This window comes from Octopus bimaculoides, chromosome 23 (assembly GCF_046866305.1).
Source record: "Octopus bimaculoides isolate indiv1 chromosome 23, ASM4686630v1, whole genome shotgun sequence".
Taxonomy (NCBI): Eukaryota; Metazoa; Mollusca; class Cephalopoda; order Octopoda; family Octopodidae; genus Octopus; species Octopus bimaculoides.
This window is the reverse complement of record NC_142950.1, coordinates 34203841-34226331: the sequence shown is the minus strand read 5'-3', so window position 1 is coordinate 34226331 and position 22491 is coordinate 34203841. Positions and strand designations below refer to the sequence as shown.

General features: G+C 36.1%; 1 protein-coding gene across 1 annotated transcript in view; it reads right to left on the bottom strand.

Moving 5' to 3' along the window:
* LOC106875180 (uncharacterized) overlaps positions 1–22491 on the bottom strand; it is a 146102-nt gene that overhangs the window by 49757 nt on the left and 73854 nt on the right. The window contains exons 48-61 of the mRNA XM_089340736.1: positions 22132–22444; positions 17872–18139; positions 12367–12501; positions 11621–11752; positions 9309–9497; positions 8439–8585; positions 8103–8249; positions 7269–7415; positions 6459–6626; positions 4854–5327; positions 4507–4650; positions 3862–4008; positions 2159–2302; positions 188–340 (exon numbers count right to left, since the gene is read on the bottom strand). Coding sequence (XP_089196862.1) covers positions 188–340; positions 2159–2302; positions 3862–4008; positions 4507–4650; positions 4854–5327; positions 6459–6626; positions 7269–7415; positions 8103–8249; positions 8439–8585; positions 9309–9497; positions 11621–11752; positions 12367–12501; positions 17872–18139; positions 22132–22444 — 2708 coding nt within the window. The remainder of the gene's footprint in view (positions 1–187; positions 341–2158; positions 2303–3861; positions 4009–4506; positions 4651–4853; positions 5328–6458; positions 6627–7268; positions 7416–8102; positions 8250–8438; positions 8586–9308; positions 9498–11620; positions 11753–12366; positions 12502–17871; positions 18140–22131; positions 22445–22491) is intronic.

Here is a 22491-nt window from a genome sequence, read left to right as displayed (position 1 = left end):
AAGCACAATGCCTGGCATTTCAGTTGGGGTCAGGTAGGAGTCACGAAGCAGTGTAATTTGTTGCCATGGCGACAACAGGAACAGAAAGAAGACTTACACACTGATTAATTCTCACCTGTCTGTTTGTCCGTTGGGGTTTTTGCCATAAATTTGTAGTTGTAATTTTATATCTGATTTAAGGTCTTACCTGTAACTTCTGTTGTTGTTGCTGGTATTGTAGAACCACCGACTGGACAGTTCTTCTCATCACTGGCATCTGAACAGTCATAGAGACCATCGCAGACAAAGGCCTGGTCTATACACTGACCGCTCTTGCAATGGAATTCACTTGGTTTACAACCTAAGCCAAAACAATTCAAGAGAAAAAGTTTTCAAAAAACAAAAACAATGCTAAAAGAATCATCATTAGCATCATCATTAACATCACTGTAATGCACAGGACAAACAACAAAACAAAATTACTTGAAATAATAATAATAATAATACTTTGCATGACCAGTAAATAAGTGTCAACTTAGTCTGCTGGCTGTGGACAGTTAACACTTTCCATCATACCCAGCATAATAAACTGAGATTGCATATAATAATAATAATATTGATAATCCTTTCTACTATAGGCACAAGGCCTGAAATGTTGGGTAGGAGGTGAGTCAATTACATCGACCCCAGTGTTCAACTGGTACTTTATTTTCTCAACCTCGAAAGGATGAATGGCAAAGTTGACCTCAGCAAAATTTGAACTCTGGATGTAAAACCACCCTGCTAAGCGTTTAGCCTAGCATGCTAACAACAACAACAACGATTTATTTAATGAAGGCATGTAAATATGTGTGTATTTATATATGTATGTATGTATGCATATATATATATGTGTGTGTGTGTGTGTGTGTGTATATATGCTACCTCAATATGTATTGAATACAGCAGAAGGAAGATTGAGACCCAGATAAACTTTAATACTGCTCTGTCTTGCATTCCAATTAGTACCGACTCTAACTGGGGGACCTACGCAGTGTGATTCATATGGGTACAAATTGGTGACTACCCCAAACATTTAAGGTAGAAAGTTAATTGGAATTCTCTCTGAAGCAAAAGAATAAAACAAGAGCGATAATCTACAGAAGACAAACAGAAGATTATAAAGCAAGTTTAATGGCCCCTAAGGTGCTGCTCAGACTATTTTATAGCTTGTTTGGTGTTGTAGACTGAAGAACAGGGATCCTGGCATTGCTTTTTTTTTTTTTTTTTTTTTACAAGCTTAGAACAGAATTATTTCCGTAATAAATAAACGGTGATTCACTGGGAAAAGGGAAGCGAAAAAAGCAACAAAGATAAAAGAGAAGCAAAGTAAAGAAGAAGAAAAAGAAAAGATGAATGAGAAACAGAGTGATAACAACAGATGAATGACAGACATGCTCCCTCCATCAAATCAACATTGCTTATACAAGTACACAAGTGTGCCACAGGTCAGATGTTAAAGTGATTGCAGGGCAATCTGAAATAAAGTGTTTTGCTCAAGAACACAATACACCTCCTCAGTCGATTGAGAATGGAACATTCTATTGTTTTGTTTTTTTATCCTTCGATGTGGTTGAACAACCAGTTCCAACCAGTGTTATTCTTCCTTTTGATCACCGAATATGAAACATGGCTCGCGAGACAGATCACCTCCATTCCGGTGATTTTCCTCAGTCACCATCTCACCCTCGTACACTAATCTTTTGCTGGGTGTACCCATTTACAGCTGAGTAAACTGGAGCAACGTGAAATGAAGTGTTTTGCTCAAGAACACAACACACAGCCTGGTCTGGGAATTGAAACCACGATCTCATAACCGTGAGTGCAATATTCTAACCACCAGGCCATGCACCTTCACTAAACGCCTTAACACTTGAACCACAAGACCACACACCCTCATAAGTCTGTATAAAAGTAAAGGGTAAAGATAGGGTGTAGCAGTCCATGGTTGAATATCTCCATCTTCATACCGGAAGGTTTTTGATCTCGTTACTGTCTTGTTAATGTTGCCATGGTAAATTGTTGCTGATTGGGAACCCTGTCAGTGTCTAATGTGCATAAAGGTCAGTTTAGTGTTGAACACTTTAAAAACGATGTGTTTGTGGTTTTTTTTAATTTGGTTGTTGAAGAAGATTACTACCTGGCAGCGTTGCAATGGTTGGTATTGCATTTTGGTGGCATCCTTCTTCATCAGTTTTGTCATCGCAATCAATAACGGTATCACAGCGGAATGGCAGCGGAATACAGAGACCAGTGAGACAACGGAACTCATCATCGGCACAACCTTGTAAAGACAACAGCAACGAAAAAAAAAATGACATGACTGCAAACACACACACACACATACAGACATGAGTACATGCAAGGTGATAAGATGTCTTATTCTGAACACATTCGTTTTACTTTGGACATGTATGTACACATATGGAGAAAACACAGCACTGTCCAGTCTGGGATTCTTGTGATTGTGAGTGCAACATCCTAACCACTATGCCACATGTACTCACTATCCAGAAAATATATCCCCGATATACATATATATATATATATATATATATATATATATATATATATATGAAGGGCCTCTTTCAGTTTCTGTCTACCAAATCTACTCATAAGGCTTTGGTTGTCCTGAGGCTATAGTAGAAGACACTTGTGCAAGGTGCCATGCTGTGGGACTGAACCCAGAACCATGTGGTTGGGAAGCAAACTTCTTACCACACAGCTACTCCTTGTTTATATTTTGGAGCAAGCAACCTCCAAAATAGGCTTCCTTTGGAGAAGCCATCTCTCGACTAAAGATGGTGGTGATAGTGGTAGTAGTGGTAGTGTTCATGGCGATGACAGTGATGATGATGATGGAGAGACTGGTTCATGCTCGGAATAGTAGCAATGATGGTCAGGATGGTGATGGTAGTGGTGGTGATGGTGGTGGTGTTGATAATGGCAGTGATAAAGATGATGGTGATGGTCATTGTGAGTGACAGTGATGATGGCGATGCTGGTGATGATGATGACAATGGTGGTGACTGTTGTAGTAGTGACAGATGATGGTGATGGTGGTGGTGATAGTTGTGGTGGTGACTGTGGTGGTGATGATGATGATGATGATAGTGATGACGGTGTTAGGTGGATTTACTGATAGTGTTGACTTGAGTAAATTATGGTGTTGATGGCAACATTAAGTGTGCAGCTTCCTTGGTATGCATCAGACTTTTTGCTGGAAGAATATTTGACGTACATATAAGAACTGTGCAACTCATGTTGCAGCATTGCATTAAAGCTCATTGCCAGAATAATTAGGCTGCAGTAAAAATGGCAAAATGCATTTTGATAAGGGGCAGGAAAGGGATTTAGGAACCTTGGCCTTCCTAAAGGTTTCACTGTTATTGGTGTTGGAGGTACACAAAAGTGCATTTACCAGGGTAGAAATGGTTGCATAATTGTGCAGCCGAGTGGAGCAAATGCACTGAATGGTGAATAAAAACAAGGATGAGGAAGTGAAGTTGGAAGGGGAGGAGGAGGAGCTGGAAGGGAGGTGGAGCTGGAAAGGAGGAAGAGCTGGAAGGGGAGGAGGAGCTAGAAAGAGAGGTGGAGCTGGAAAGAGAGGAGGAGCTGGAAAGGGAGGAGGAGCTAGAAGGGAGGAGGAGCTAGAAGGGAGGTGGAGCTAGAAAGGAGGAGGAGCTAGAAGGGAGGAGGAGCTAGAATGGGAGCTGAAGCTGGAGGGAAGGGAGCTGGAGGAAGGAGAGCTGGAGTGGGAGGGGAGGAACTAGAGGAGGAGGAGGATGACATTGGGAAGGACGAGGAGGAGGAGGAAGAAGAAGAGTGACATAAAGAACTGACCATTGGCAATGCTGGTGTTTTTGGCGTTTATCTTATAACTGCATTGCATCTCATCACTTTTATCGTTGCAGTCGAACCAACCATCGCAGATGTCATCCAATTCTATGCAGGTTCCGTCACCGCAACGGAAGTTGGTTGAAGGACACCCTACAAGAAAGACGTGCTAGGGGTAATAAAAATAGTTAAACAATTGTGTCTGTGTGTCTTTGTATAGATGGAGAAATGGACTGCCACATTATCAACACACATAGATGTTTTGGTGAGCAAGCTAAAACTTCAAAGTCATATTAACGGTATGCATGTCTGTGGAGCACTCAGCCACTTGCACGTTAATTTCATGAGCAGACTGTTTCGTTAATTGGATCAGCAGGAACCCTCATTGTCATAATCGACGGAGTGCCAGTTAAAGGTGAATTGATAAAAGTGATGTGGGATTATATTTGCTTTTCGTTAAATTATATACAATTTATATTATATATACTTGCCCAAGATTATAAATTTGTAAGTGAAATTATTCAGCAATATCCTAATTCAATCCTCGACTGATATTTACTTGATGGTGCCCCAAGAGATACATCCCCATAGGACTACACTACCACACGGTACCAGATTTACTAGGTTCACCATGTTTTCATTTGTACTTACTTGTTTCAGTCGGCCAGGAGGTTTGTTCTGGTGTAAAGCAGTTGGTTTCATCAGAATTGTCATCACAATGCGTCCATCCATCGCAGCGGTTTACTTGGTGTATGCAACCACCACTGGTGCAGTGGAAATAACCCGGAAGGCAAGCTGGAATGGCAACAGAGACAGGTGAGGAGATTGTAATTTTAGTGATGCGATCAACAGATAAACGATGGAGACTCGTTTCAAATCTGATCAATAGTTTCTTTTTCTTACTCAATTAGTTTCTTCTAAGGTCTAATATAGATTACATTCAATTCTTTGTGGTTAATTAAGTCTTTTATATTTTTCAAAATCATTTTTCTTTTTACCTGAAATCCTTGGAAATTTTGCTGCAGTTGGCCTGATTTTGCGCAGGGTTGGTGTTGAAGGAGTTTGCGAGAGAAAGGATTGTGTTGAAGTGTGCAACTTGTCCTGGTTTGCTAAAGGGGTTGTGGTAGGTTTCACAAAGGGAGAAGAAGACGTGTGTAGTATGTCCGTAGTGAAAGGTTGTGTCATTGGTTGTGATTCCTGGAGCACATCTGTGTGGTTTAAAGACGTGCCAGGATTGACTTTGAATGGTTTTCTTGGGGTGGTGAGAGAAGCTTTACCTGATGACGATGATGATGGCGATGTAATAGGTTGGGAAGCAACAGTTGTTTGAATTGTCGGTGGTGGTTTCTTTGTAGTCTCAATGCAGTGTTTCTCATCAGACAGGTCCTGACAATCTGGCCAGCCATCACACAGTTTACTTTGGCTGATACACAAACCATTTGGGCAATGGAAAGAACCACTTGGACAGAGTCCTGTGAAAAAAAGAAAGAGACACAAAGAGAGACATTATGATAAAAATAATAACAATAATAATAATAATAATAATAATAATAATAATATGATGAAATGTAGAAAGGATTTCGTTTTTATTAGAAAGAAGCCACTTAGTGTAAGGGACTATGAAAAAGGAGAAATAGAAGATATGGTTTCAAATTCTGGCTCAAGGACAGTAGGTTTTTTTGGGGGGAGGGGTTAAATCGATTAAATCAACCCCAGTATTCAACTGGTACTTATTTTATTGACCCTAAAAGGATGAAAGGTGAAGATGACTCTGGCCAAATTTGAACCCAGAACATGAAGAGGGATTAAATACTGCTAAGCATTCTTCCATGAGCCTGGCTAGGCTTTAAAAAGGGAGCATAATAAATACATAATAATAATATTATATTATACTATAATGTGGAGGCACAATGGCCCAGTGGTTAGGGCAATAAACTCGCAGTTGTAGGATTGCAGTCAATTCCCAGACTGGGCATAGTGAGTGTTTATTGAGCAAAAACACCTAAAGCTCCACGAGGCTCCAGCAAGGGGTGGTGGTGAAGCCTGCTGTACTCTTTCACCACAACTTTAATGACCGAAGGGGGTCTTAGATCTTAGATAGTATAAGGTAAATAAATTGCTAGATTGTCAATTGTATTTCTCTGTTTAATTTATTATTTGTAATATATATATATACACACACACATGTATATATACATACACACACACACATATATATGTATATATATATATATATATATATATATATATATATATATATATATATACACACACACACATATATATATGATGAAGGAGATGTTTCTATGTGGCTTGCTTGTTTGTTGTACCTTGTTTATCATTTTGTCCATGTTCTTTTGCCAAGTCATGTACCCAGTTATGTATCTATATGTACATGTGGATGAAGGTATGTACATACATGTACATATATATGCATATACTCATATATTGTTTATATATATATATATATATATATATATATATTAGAAAGTAGTGGTCAGATGGACAAGAACTTAGACTCCGACTCCTTCATCAAGGGCAAGAGTCTCTTGCATTCTATCTGTTAACTTTGTAGGGTTAACAGATAGAGCGACTCTTCATACCTGTTTTGTCTTTGTTCTTCGTTTGTGTGAGAGACTGTGATTCTCCGACAGGTGATACGTTGCATTTTTCTTCATCAGATTTATCTTCACAGTCTGGCCAGTCATCACATCGTTGGTGCTGTGGAATACATCTGCCATTCTTACATTGGAACTGGTTGGAAAAACAAGCTGTTCAACGAGAATAATATCATTTGAGAGTCTTTTACTCTGTGGCAAGGGAAGTTGTGAAAAACAGTATGAAAAATAATGAAGTGGACAAAAGTGGGAAAAATCAACATTATAAGTATCAATTTATGACAGCAAAATGAACAAGCTCAGCCCCAAGACACAAACCACTTATCTCTCATTGCTGGACGACCAACTCATTGATTAGGCTACAGAGGATCAACAATTCAAATTTGACCATTGTTGTTATTCAAATTCCAGTGATGGAGTTTAATTTCTTGTTTAGAAACCAACTTGATAATTAAAAAAATATTTATAATGTATTTGCACATATATGTACGCATGTAGATATGTATGTATGTATGTACACATGTAGGTATGTATGTAAGCATATATGTAAGTATGCATGTATATATGTATGTAAGCATGTATGTACATATGTATGGCATGTCTATATGCATGTATATATATGTGTGTGTGTGCGTGTGTGTGTGTGTGTGTGTATTTAAACGTATATAAAAATACAAAAATATGCATATTTATGTATGTATGTATTATGTACATATGTATGTGTGTATGTATGTATGTATGTGTGTGTGTATGCATGTATGTGTGTATGCATGCATATATGTATATTGCAGATACCTTTCTTTGCTGTGATATTGGTTGTAGACCCAAACAAAGTGCAGTTGAGTTCATCTGATTTGTCCAGGCAGTCTGGAAGACCATCACAGAATTTTTTTCCGATGACACAAATACCATCTAAACAGGGCTTAAATCCATCAGGGCAGCCTGTTGCAATGACACAGAATAAATTAATAAAGACAAAGTCATACAAACATCATTAGCATTAATAAAGAATTTTTAGGTGGAGAAGGAACAGGTGGTAATGATGGCGGTGGTGGTGAAACTTATTTCTTACCGGAGCATAGTTATATATATAATTCATACCACAGACATATATAAGCGTCTCTAGGGTCCCATAACATAAGTAAGGCAGATACAACCATCTCTGCGATTTTACGGCCGTCTGGGAAGAGATTTGATCCTAAATCTATCAAACCATGTCTAAAAGTGAAGGTGAAGGCAAAGTTTTCTTCTCGAGTCATGTCAACTCATAAGGGCCAATTACCTGGTTTCCATGGTGTAAATATCCCACCCCCGCCTGGATGGGACACTGGTCCGTAGCAAGGTTACTCCTTTTTGCCTACCAAGTGGACTAGAGCAACGTGAAATGAAGTGTTTTGCTCAAGAACACAACACGTCGCCCGATCCAGGAATTGAAACCACAATCTTATGATCACAGTCTTGTGACCGTAGCCATACACCTTCACATCAGACTATGTCTGACTATAACTCGACAACAACATGAAAATCTGAGTCCACACACACACACATGCTTCACTGAGTTAGTGTCTACAACCTGTTTATAATTCTTATGCCTTACTGAATGGCAAATGTGAGGGAGATTCTACAGACCTTTCACTGCTGACTGTGATGAGTTAGATGTGAGAATGCTACAGTTGAGTTCATCATGGCCGTTCTCACAGTCTGGGATGACATCGCAGACGTAATCTTTTGGTATGCATTGGTCTGCATCGCAGTAGAATTCATTGGACTTACAGGCTGGAGAAGAAGCAAGAGAAAATGAGAGAGAGAGAGTGAGAATTAAAGAAGATTGAAGAGTAAGTGGGAAAGAGACACACACACTCATATATATATATATATATATAATGAGGGTGTCTATTTACTTTTGAGATATCTGTATTTACACACACACAAAGTCTCAGACACTATGACAATGGCATACACTACCTTTCCTGTGTGGTGGAGGTAGAGTTATATCAATAACTGTGCAGTTTTGTTCATCATGGTCATTGTCACAATCAGGAATGACATCACATACAAACGCCAGTGGAATGCACTGTTTGTTACCACAGTCAAACTCATCCCCTCTGCAAGCTAAAAGAAACAAACATATTTTATATGAAAAAAATAAACGTATATTTTATAAAAAGATAGATAAATACATTTTGTGAAAAGGGGAGACTTATTGAGTTTATCATTAGATGAGTCTAATGGGAAATGAAACACAATAACTGGAGATTGTAAGCTATGGCCTTCTATCATAAAGACGATCTAGTGACCAGAGATATTATGGGAGATTATCATTGGGAAATATTTTGTAGAGATAAGTGGAAAGAGAATAATTTATCCTCAAAATTGGATATACTTTTTACTATCTTCTTTTAATGTGTGCATGTGGATGTGTTATAGTATTAGTGTTGATTGAGAAGGGTGTGTTCTGGATGTTGTCTTCAGAGAGTGTACAGTGAGAGTTGTGCTATTGAATGGAAAGTCCCTTATATTATGTCAGCTGTGGTGATAAGAACTGTTTTCTGTTAATTAATGAGGTCGTCTTATTCTTTAGTGATTGTTGATAGAAGATAGAGAGACTGAGGGATCTCAGCGACGTCAGAACTGATGAAATTGTTGTAAGAGCTGAACTTACCACTCTGAATACTGTTGAGAGATCTTACTCAGGAATAAAAAGGTGAGAAGGAGCTAAATTATAATTAAACATGCGTAATTATATTTAATCAATTATTTTCATTATCTATATAGTGATACACTGGTGCATTGTGATCTCTGTAATATGAAATATATAAAATGCTTTCACGTTACATTGTGTTTTTACAATGGTGGTCGTTGTTGGTACTGTTGTAGTCGTCTTTTTGATGGGCTTTTTCTTCTCTTTTGAAGCTTCACAATTTCTCTCATCATCTCCACGTGGACAGTCATAGACTCCATCACAGATCAGTTTTCGTTGCAGACATTTTCCATCTTCGCAGAGGAAACCATTGTTCTCACATTCTGTGTCAATGGAAACAGAAGTAAAAGAAGAGTTTTAAAGAATTTTATTTTAGTTTTGAAATACATGAAAAAAACAAAAACAAAACTCATTTTCATCTAATATAAGGCCTTATATCTATAAATGACCATATATCTAAATATATGGCCTTATATCTCTATATAGACTTGTATCTAATTGTTTGTGAGAAAAACTCACAGGTTTTTCTTACAAACTAAAATGATACATTAAACTTACAATTTTGCCAGAAAATTAAAGATGAAATTGTGGCCTTCAAACTTTTTCAATAACATTGCTTGTTTTATATATATATATATATATATATATATATATATATATATATATATATATATATATATATATATATATATATATATTTTAATTTTCACAATCTTGGTGCCGTAAATTATGCAAAATGGTTTAGAATCAAAACTGAGACGCAACCCCACGCCAAGCCCTCGCTCACGATAACATCGTCATAAATGTTAGTTACAAAAAGATTTCTATTAAGGGGTACATGTTATTAAAGTAGAATGTTTATGCTTTTCGTAAGGGCTTGTAGTAACGCCGTGCGCATGCGTAGTCTCACGCATGCGTGGAATTAAACAAGCAAGCTTTCCCGCTTAATTCTATCTCTTTCTCGGTCGGCCGGCCATGAGCATGGACGTGTCAAGCAGTGTCTCCAACATTCCAACCTGGAGACAGTCTCTTTACGTGTATAGCTGTCACTCTCCATCTTTCGGACTTACACTCGACAGCTCGCTCACATCTACATAACAACGTCCTAACAACTATACTCACACACACAGAAGCTGTAACAACTGTCAACAAGAGCTAAAGATGTATATATTTACCACCTGAATAAATGTTGTTTAAGTTGATAGTCTGGAGTTCAGCGTTCCGTTATATTCTTTAATTTTATATAGGAAAGTCAGGTATACATCTAATGATGTATAACCAACTTTCCTATAGGCTTTAATGATATCGAAGAAGGGAAATGGAGGTTACAAATAGCAACAGAACGTTGTAAGCAAAACAGTCGTAGCATGTAGATGAGATTAGGCCAATACCCTTATAGCTGTTTTAGTGTTCAGCAAGAAATAAAGATAAGGGGGGCATTTGAGGGGAGAGCAGATATGCAAACAAAAATACTTACATACACGCACACAAAATACGCATCCAGCCAGCCATTCGCCCGTACGAACACGCACAAACATGCGAACGTACGTTTTTACACACGTCCATAAATAAAGAACATAACTTCAAATAAACGCAAACCCAGACCAAAAGTATCGAGTTCCATAACTTTAGTAACACGCTAAATTGCGTTTCAGTTATGTTACAACACAACAATTACTCCTGTTGAACAAATCCTGAACTAATCACAGCGTACCTTCATTAATAATGGAATGTTATTTTCTTTGTATATAAGCTTCTGCAAAATAATATCTTAATCAAAACAACGAAGTATACGGGTTTTATAATATATGCATTTGTTTACTTTTTCCAACTTATGTTCACTTGTTATTTTTCTCCGCGCTTTCAATGAATTGAAAACAGGGTATAAAAAGATCCTTATAAGTAAAAAAAGTTTCAAGAACACGAAAGCAACATTTAATCAAGGGAAGTCACTCTGCTTTAATCCCATATTAAGTTTACATGAAAAAAAATCCTTTATTTTTATCTTTTACTTGTTTCAGCCAGTTGCTCTGCGATCATTTCGTCATCTGACATGTGGCACCTGAACAGATAATGTCGATCTGATGGAGAGAGTGAGCTTATGTGCAGCACAAACGTTAGATCACTACAGACAAATCCTCACACAGATGATTGTTGTTCGGCAAGAAATTGCCGAACCCTCATATGTTGTCTAACGATGGGAGAGTCCACGATATATATATGTGTATGTGTGTGTGTGTGTGGTGTAACATCCTAAGTTGTAAACCACGTACCCCTGCACTAAACTTCGGAGCAAGAGTTAATATTTTGACCCTGGTTTTAGAAAATACAAAAGCTCGTTAGAAGTCTTTGCGCAGCCAAAGTACAGGGAGTAGTTTCTGGTTGCGCAGTCATTGAAAATAAAAATCCCTGAAGGCTTTTAACGTCGAATCCGTATTTTTCTTACCTGTTTTTTGATTTGGTTTCGAACAATGCTGCTCATCACTACCATCTTGGCAATGCCATATTCGATCACACTTTAAGTAGGATTCAATACATTGACCATTATCACACTGGAACTGATGCCAGTTGCAATTACCTGGGAGATAGCAGGGGGAAAATAAAAACGAGTAGGTTTACAAGCTGATGTGGTGGTGGCGTCGGTAGAGAGGGTGGTGGAAGTGTAACTATGGTTGTGATAACCATGTTGACTCCAATGAGTGTAGCATGTGCGAAATTTTAGGAAAGATATATGTATGTGTGTGTGTATACACATGTAGATACTGTTTGTATGTGTGTATTTGCTGGTATATATATATATATATATATATATATATATATATATATGTATGAATGCGTATCTTTTACACACACACGTGTGTATATGTGTGTGTATGCTCTGTCCACAGAGAGACAAATGTCGTATAGCTATTTATTATATCTAGAAACTTGGTCACAGCTAAACTTCTTCATTTAATTCAAATTAGCATGCAGTGTCTATAAAGACGGTGCAATGCTACAAAATTACTTCATTCTTAAGCTTAAACAGTTCGGGCTGATCGAGAATACAGTTTTTCAAATAAGATGGTGCACTTTGTCACTTTGTTCTGCAAGTTAGGCGGTTTCTAAATATACATGTATGTGTGTGCATGTATGTGTGTGTATTGGATTATTAAGTTTATTGAAGATAATGCAAGTGTGCGCTGTTATTACCTGCTGGTACAGTAACTATTTCTTTACAGTACTGTTCGTCACTACCATCTGAACACTGCTTGATTCGGTCACATTTTTGCTTCATGTCAATGCATTGTCCGTTATTGCAGCGATACTGGTCCCAGCGGCACAGACCTAAATATTATACAACATAGGCTTTTGAAGCAAGACAGAAAAAAATATTTATGAGATGTGAATGAGAAATGTCTGCATATTATGCTGACTTAAACAGGAAAAATTGACAGCTAAGGCGAAATACTTAGCAGTATTCCATCTGTCTACAGTTCAAATTCCGCCGAGGTCGACTTTGCCTTTCATCCTTTCGGGATCGATAAATTAAGTACCAGTGAAACACTGGGGTCGATATAATCGACTAGTCCCCTCCCCACAAATTTCAGGCCTCGTAGAAAGTATATAAATAACTAAAATGTTTTATGAAATGAAGACTATTGCTTATCACATTAACTATTTCATGTCTGCTGCTTTATTCAAATAATTGAGGTAAATCTGTAAATGCAAATGTTCCGGATAATAAAAATATGTAAACTTAAATAACCATTGGTGAGATCATTCTCATCTTTAACATGCAACCTACCAACCTATTATCAACAGTGAATTAATTACATAAGATCCATTAAAAGATAACCTACCGTTATATTCTTTTAATGTCAGATTATTAACACGCCAACTTCGGTATTGCAGTATAGTTATTAGCTCAGTACAGACACGGCTATTCAACATAGTCTACTCGTACTTCACTTACAGTGATTATGTTATTCCGTTCGTCACGTCTGAGCAGTGTACCATTACTATTAATTCCTTGCAACACCTCCCCTTTTAAGATTTCCTTAGGAAGTGTTATTTTATGTAGCGATAATTTTTTTTATTCACCCTCACCTTTTTTAAACGGACAATTTTTCCTCATGTGTATACCTCCACATGCAAAACATGGATTTATTTCCTGATTTTTGTCCTGCTTTTTAGAAAACACTTTATCTCTATTCTGACTATTTCACCCTTGCTTTACATGGAAACGATCTTTACGTTCAATTTCTTCTGTGTTGCGTCTTAATTTGACTATCCTTTCACATTCTTCTGACACTTGTAGGTTACATCCCGGTTTTGTTCCAGCTTTGCGAGAATTCTAACATTTGCGTCTTTTCGGCAGTAAGTTCCTGTGTAAAAATCAGGCATTTGAACATATCTGGTGCTAATTCATCCAGCTTAAACTTCTTGTATTCCTTGTTTACTCTACCAGCATATGTGATGTAGTCCTCGACGTTGTTTTTCTCTATGTTCAGACACATCCAACGTGTGTTGATCAATGACCTTATTTCACTGAAAATTTTACACCATACATCTATTGTGTCATTAAAGTTAATTATGTCCGAAGATTTTCTTGGGAGTACATAATTACTGAATCGTTCATGTTCTGTTGGCGCCAGTTTTCTCAAGATTAAGCGCGTTTTCATCTCATCACCCTAATCTTCATTCTTTCTCGAAGATTTGCTCAGATCTTCTGTAGAATGCTTCGAAGGTAACTCCTTCGTCAGGTTTGTATTTGAACTCTGTTATGGAGTTCGCCACTCAGTCTGTCGAGAACACTTTTTCTGACTTTCCTGACAACTTCAGTAATTGCAGCATTTGTTGTTGTAATATTATTTGTTGTTGCTCTATCAGCTGTTGTTGTTGTTGCTGTTTTTGCAACACAAGCAAACCTGCCAACAAATTTTCCATACTTTTACGATTGATCGAAAACTTCGTACACCAACTTTGTGAGTTTTTTTTAACTCCTCTTCGAGTTTCTATTAACTTCACGTGAATTGGTTTATTAATTCCTCATGAGTTGTTTAAATAGTCGTCGCCACTGTTGTATTAGTTTAGTGTGGGATTATTAATACGCCCACTTCGGTATCGCAGTATAGCTATTAGCACAATCTACCTCGTACTCTTGTACGCATTGCTCCTCTTTACGTATAGTGACTAGGTTATTCCATTCATTACGTGGGAGGGGTGTACCATTATTACTAATTCCCTACAACACCCACTTAAACTCAACTTCACTCAGACGGTCAACAAAGAATACTTTGTGGAGGTTTTGAGGGAGTTTAGGAAGAAATTATGTCATAAAAAAGGCCAGAACATCTACACCAAAACAATTCGCCCGTCCATTAATCCATTCTGGTAACCAACTACTTGACAAAGTGGAGCAAAGTGGGGAAAACTGTCCCTCATCTTCCCTGCTGCCTAAACTTTGTTTCTTGTGACTTTTGGTTGTTCCCGAAGCTGAAGAAAATGAATGAAGCTGTGACAAGAGTCCTGGACACGTTCACTTTGGGGGGACTTCCAAAGGGCCTTCACGAAGTGGCTGAAACATTACAAGAAGTGCATTGAAGTCAGAAGGTCCTATTTTGAAGGAGTAGAGTTTTTTTTTTTTGTTACTTCTTTGAAATTAATAAATGTCTCATCTGAAACTTCTTGAATGCACCCTGTGTATATATATATATATATATATATATATATATATATATGTGTGTGTGTGTGTGTGTGTGTGTGTGTGTGTGCAGTTTTTGTGTGTATGTGTATGTATGCTTTTGTGTCTGTCCCCACCAATGTGTTGGTTTGTTTACGTCCCCATGAGCTAGCAGTTCTGCAAAGAAGACCGATAGAATAAGTCTCTTCTGCAAACCTACTTATATAAACGCTCGTACCATGTCCCCATTATACACGTCTTCGAGCATTTTTCACACTCATGCACAAACACAAGCCCCTCTTGTATCCCGAATCCACATCGCGCAGACCTCATTTGTATCTTGCTCACATATCACATTTGCATCTTAGACAGACATCATGCAAACCCTTCTCCGACACCTGTGTGTGTTTCTATTCGTACTTTGGCCGACTCACCATCTGTATAATTCAGCCCTGTTATTAAATATTCATCTTCATGTGAATTTCAGTACCTTTCGTTTAGATTTATCCTTATTGATTGCAACTGTCCCTTGCAGTATAGAAGGGGACGAATTTGGCGACGTTTTGGTATTTTCATTAGTTTTATTAACTCATCTGCATCCTGATCAGTTTCGGTTCTGGCTCTCTTCGATCAGAACCTTCAACAGTATTTCTACTTTCTTTCAATTAGTCTCAACATGAGGCACGTTTTAGCTGAACGAAACATGAAATCACTTTATCTCCGTCTACCAAGTTATATATATTAATAATTTATATACCTTTCAGGCATTTGGGATATGTACCTAGGATGTTTCAGAGATGTTCTCTTTGTTTATCGCTTTGGTTTGTCCTCGATAATCTGCATCCTGATCAGTTTCGGTTCTGGCTCTCTTCGATCAGAACCTTCAACAGTATTTCTACTTTCTTTCAATTAGTCTCAACATGAGGCACGTTTTAGCTGAACGAAACATGAAATCACTTTACCTCCGTCTACCAAGTTATATATATTAATAATTTATATTGTTTATTCAATACATGAATTATCCAATTGGCTTGTACAAATACGACACATGTACAATATGTTTCCTATAAGCTCATTTAAGTAAACCTAATTTTCACTAATATTTTATATTGAAACTTGATAACCTCTGTAAGAAGATATGTTGTTTAGATTCTAATGCCACTCAGACCGAAAAACTTCTATGTTCTCTGGTAACACGTGGAAATCGCTATTTGTAACCTTGTCTGTATAGTCATACAATAATACCTTCCTCCCTATTTTTGTAGTTTCACGCTTCAAACTATAGAACAAAATCAATATTATCTAATAAAGATACAACGTTTATTTTATTAATATTTATTCGTAAGACTAATATATCGCCCCCTGTAGTTATTTTAAAGTTCGGTACTTTCTTTTTTATCCTTATCTATTTGTTGAGCTGCTATGTTACATTCTGTTTGACTGCACCTTTGGAGATTTTAAAGTTTAGTGAAAATTTTAAAATTTGATGTATTGATGTAATTTCCCACGCTGATTCTCATGAGATAATTCACTTTATCCAGAAAAATTTTTCTTATTTTATGGAATTCTTAGAAAATTTTTGTGAATTTGTATTCTAAACTCAGGAATTCATACGAAAAACTAGAAAAAATTTTGGTGCGTGATTTGAGGCTTATTTAGTTATTGTTTTTATCGCATTTCATACCTCATTTTTTTTAAAGCATTAAATAAGCGGAAAATATCTGTCTTTCGATTGAATAAAATTACCCAAAATTTTCGAAGAGAACTGCCTTGAGGAGCACCACTTTCGGGAGGAACAAACTGAGTCCTACTGATTGGTTAGTTGTGTATTGAAACCAGAGGTGTTGGCAACATTTCCTCAGTGAAAGATGATATTTCACTGACCAGCAGCTTAATAACAGATGTTGTTGATGTATACCTTAGCATTCTTTAAGTATTTTAAGACTGTGTTGACAAAATCTTGATAATAGGTGATTCCTTGGTAGGTGCCATGGGAAAAAATGCATAAATAGCAGACAATTTGGGAATGAATATCTTACGTTAATGCCTAAGCAATCTGCATGATACCAACAGAACTTAAATGAAAGGTTGTGTAGTGGTGTTAGTAATAAGTACTTCAAACTTTAAAGTACTTTAATAATAGGATCATTAGAGAAAAGTGCTATTGTGATATATAACTTGGTAAAATAAGGTTTATGAAGGTATGGCTGTCACATAAACTGGGCCTTAACAATTAGTATTTTAGTGTTAAGATCTGCAGTGAACTGCTACCGTGTTAAAGGGTGCTTCACTGGCAGGTACTTTTGTGGAAAGTGTAAGTGCTTAAGGAAGGTACCTTAAAATTGTTGTCCATTTCATAATCATATCCTTAATCCTTTGAATGCAAAAAGTGAATAAGTCCACTTAAAATTTTATTATTATTAACTGCAGAAAGGTTTACTCCTGGCTTCCGAGAAAAAACTTCTCCTTATACTGTGACTATTGGAGACACCCCAAGTGATACTTTTTACAGATTAAAATTTTTTTTCCCATATTTCATCAAATATCTCTTTAAATAGCCAGAATCAAATACTTTTAGTGGGGGATATGAAAATTATTCCCACAGAAGATAATGAAGAAGTATTGCAGAAACATAAAATATCAATTTTTTAGTGAATAATTAACATAATTATGGGAATGACCATGAAATTTAATCATGCAGTCAAAGGATTAACAAATGCCTTAGGATGTAGTGTTACAAAGTTAGGTACCACTGAGAGAGATACCTCGAAAACTACAACTTCTGGGATAAAGTCTCCTTACAAGTTTTTTAACAGTACCTTGGGTTATTCCTAAATTATCTTTCGGTCAGGTACCTTAAGGATAGGCAAGTGCTTTGGTGTGAAGGAGAAAAAGCTACTCTGTCATCATATATCAATATTTCAGTTAAGCAGTGCATTCTTGGCAAAATCTATGACACAGATAACTTTCACTAAGGTGCCTCTAACAACATGGTAGCTCAGTGATTAAACACTGGCTGTGCTTCAGTTTACCTGGATATACTGTGGAGGTCTTAAAACAGTAGCGTTCGTCACTGCCATCTTTACAGTGATTCACCCCATCACACTTCAACAAGGAATCAATACAACTGCCATCTTCACATCGGAATCGGCCCCATCCACAGGAGACTGCATGGGCAGACAAGAACAGAAATAAATGGTAAGCGAAGAAAAGAAGGAGAAAAGAAAGAGAGAAGGAGAAAAAGAAATAAAAGAAAGAAAAATAGAAGGAAGAATAAAAGAGAATGAAAGAAGGTATGAAAGGAAGAAAGAATATAGAAGGAAAGAAAGAAAGAAAGAAGGAAAGAAAGGCAAGCATGAAAAATTGAATATGAAAAAGAAAAACAAAATAATCAGTAACTTGAAAGATTAATGAATTGTTAATGACAGATCAACATGAATGATTAATATAAAGGGTTGATATGAAAGATTAACATAAAGGATTGACATAAACAAATAATATAAAAGATAAAATGGCAGATTAACAAATTATTTCAGTTTTTATTCTATTTAGATTGTATTCCAAATTTGCTCAAGTGGAATTTGTTTATTCCTTAGACAAATCTTTTGACACTCCTTAGTTTAAGTGAAATCATTTTAACCAAGATATACAAACATCCTTTTTCTGCACCAGGCTATTGCAGTTCCAGTCTCCATCATTCCTGTTTCTTTAATGCTTATGTTCCATGCTGTTGTGGATTATTCATGACTAAAGCACAGTGATATCTCCATAGTCATCTTCTACCATAACTATTCTCTTCAGCTGCAAACTTAATGTTCATCAGTCATTTGCCATCTGTCTTTTTCATCAGGGATCCCCAACCACCAGGCTGCAGACCAGTGCTGGGTCACGGATCATTCGGTACTGAGATCCACCCAAAGAATAAATTTTAAAATTTTATTTCTATTTCATTGACTTATCACAGTCTTCACAATGTTTTTGAATTATATATGTATTATATATGTAATGTGTGTGTATGTGTGCATATATATGTGTGTGTGTGTGTGTGTGTGTGTGTGTGCATGCGTACTATGGTTATATGTAATGATTAAATTATATATTATACATTTAATTGTGTTTTGTTGTGCACGTGATTCCCCAGTCTGTGAGAACATTGTCTGGCATGAAACCAGTCCCTGGTGCAAAAAAGGTTGGGGATGGCTACTTTCCATTACACCTTTGGTATGTCTTTCATGCAATCATCACATATGAACTGATTCTTGTAGTCTTTCGTAGTTACCATCTCAACTCATTGGAACTTACATTTACTTACTTAAGGACAGCCAATACTATACCCTCATTGTGGAATGAGAACAGCATGACAGGATGCAACATATATCTAGAGAAACAAGCGACATTATCGACTTGAAAATATTTCAGTTTAGGCTGAGAAGAGGAAGAGGCAGTGACTTTAACCTTCGTAGGTTGATTGTGTGTTTAATATCTAAATTGAAATTCTGCAATGTCTGTCTGTATGTACATTTGTATGTATGCATGCATATGTAGCAAATTTTGTTTGGTGAACTGTCACAAGGCATACAACCACAACATAAGCCAAGAAAGCAATTCAAGAACAACTTAAAAAGGATTGCATGGAATCTGAGATTTCAGAACAGGAGCAGGAAGACATCATGTGATAGGAAAACATGAAAGCAAAGAGTCTGTGATGGGGTGAGCACATTCCAGTGAAATGCAAATGAGTGGTCATGCATAAGGAGATCAGCATGAAAAGACAATTTCGTTGACCCTAGGGTCAATTTCGTTGACCCTAGTCTATGAAGTCTGTGGCTGCATATGTATGCTTTGTATGCATGTGTGTGTGTGTGTATGTGTGGTGATGGCTTTCTGAACAGTTTCCGCCCACAAGATTTGTTCACAGGACATTGGAAAATGGGCTAAAATTCCTTCTGATTAATCAGAACTAATTGAAAACTACCTGCACAGTTTGGAGAAAGTTATTAACCTTAAAGGATACACTACTGATTGTTAATCATTAAATGTTAATGTATGCATGCATGTATGTATGTATGTATCAGTCTATCTATCTATCTATCTATCTATCTATCTATATATCTGCCTGTCTGTCTGTCTATGTGTATTCGAAACGCCGGTGTTAAAACAGGGGTAGCTGATGAAGAAGAATGTTCTCTATGTGGCTTGTGTGTTTTCTCGTCTACGTTTTGTTTGCAATGTCCTGTACCCAGATATGCACCTATACATACAGGTGGATGTCGGTATGCACATACCTGTACGTATATATGCATATACTCATTTACTATTTGTTTATATATATATATATATATATATATATATATATATATACACACATACATAGTATATATATGTATATATACATATTATATGTATGTATATATGCATGTATGTGTATTTATGTATGTGTTTGTGTGTGTATATATATGTGTGCACATACATACATACATACATACATATATACACATACATATATATACATGCATGCATATATACATACATACATACATATATATGTATATATATAAACATAAACAAACACATGCACACACATATACATGTATGTATGTATATATATATTATATTTATATTTACACTGAGACTATGTCAGCAGCTGTGATCACAGACCAGAGTTTAATGAATGAAGACACAGAATAAATTGCCTTATTTGAAAACAAGTCAAGGTTGACATTTGGGGGAGCATCTTGACCATAGAATACTGCCTCAAGAAGTCTCATTCAACCCATGCCAGCATGGGAAAAGTATATATAAAAATAATGATGAATGAGAGATGGAATGTATGGTTTTGAATGTAAGAGTACTGAATGAAACCTTATTCATAATAAATTATGTGTCTTCAGTTCATTAGATTTAAATGATCTTTCATAATCATTCTAGAACTTATAGGTCACTCAGTATAAAATATCACACACACACACACACACACACACACACACACACACACACACACACACACATGTATACATACATACATACATACATACATACTTATATATATGTATGTATGTTGGATCACTGAACTCTACAAGTTTTTTTCATTCTCTCTCTGTTTATTTTCTCTTGTTATTTTCTGTTGAAGGGCATAGGCTCGAAACATTAAAGACTTTTTCATTTCTCCTGAGCGTCAAACTAATGCTCTTGCTTGGTGTTCATACACCTGTCTTCGTCTTCTGTTTTTCTATAAATTTCAACTGAAAAACTTAGTAAAAAAATTATATACTTTTTATTTAAAGTTTATTTTCTCTATGTTTTGTTTATTTTATTTACGGAGGTTTTTCCTCTGATAAACTAAGTAAATTGGAACTTTATACTTGTTGCTTCCTTAGAATATTGTTTATATCGGTTACAATAAATAAATGTAAGTAGTTATATTATATATAATCATATATTTTTTTGAGTAATCATCTATATTTGAACATGTATACGCATATATATTTATAGAATAAAAATATTGGGTTAACATATTTTATTTCCACCTGTAAAACTACATAAAACTCTGATAATATATTTATTTATATATTATATTATAATTTTTATTGTATATTATATTATAATGTAAATAAATTGTTAGTTTATCAAATATATTTCTCTATTTCATTTAATATTTGTGTGTGTATATATATATATATATAGTTGACTGTTCTATTAAGGTAAGATCACCAAAAAAGTGTGTTTGTGTGTGTGTGTGTATGTGTATCTATCTATCTATATCTATCTATCTATCTATCTATCTATCTATATATATATATATATATATATATATATATATGTATGTATATAAGTAATGTTACTATTATTAATTATTGTATAGGGTTCCTATAAGGCGGTGAGCTGGCAGAATCGTTAGCACGCTGGACGAAATGCTTAGTGGTATTTCGTCTGTTGTTACGTTCTGAGTTCAAATTCCACCAAGGTTGACTTTACCTCTCATCCTTTTGGGGGTCAATGAAATAAGTACCAGTCATGCACTGGGATTGGTGTAATTGACTTATCTCATCCCCCAAAATTTCAGGCCTTGTGCCTATAGTAGAAAGGATTATATAGGGTTCCTTAATTTTGATGGTGTATAAGAACGTTTTGTACTAACATGTGATATATAAATAACTAAACGATACATGCTTTGACAGATAAGTTTACATAAGATAAATAGAAAGGTAACAGTATATGGAGTTGCAGTGGACATATTATGTTTGTGACATAAACTGTGATTGTGACAAAACAAGTGGAAAGCCATGCTATCATGCAATATGCCATACTTTGCAGTGATATCTTATTTTCATTTTGTGTGCACTGATATCTTTACCACTATAGCATTTCCATATCACTACAAACAAAAATTCTATTAAGCCGTGACTGTGCATTATCATAACTCCAGAATATAACATGCTATATCTGGGCCCCGCTTTAATACCTGGATGTTGTGTAGTACTCCTAATGCAGTTTCTTTCATCTTTCCCATCTTTGCAGTGTTGCACACCATCACAGACATCATATGCATCAATGCATTCGCCATCGTTACAGCGAAATTGATCTTTTCCACAGATTCCTTCTGTTTAATAATTAAAAACAATTAATGGGTTTTCTTCTTTCAATACAAAATA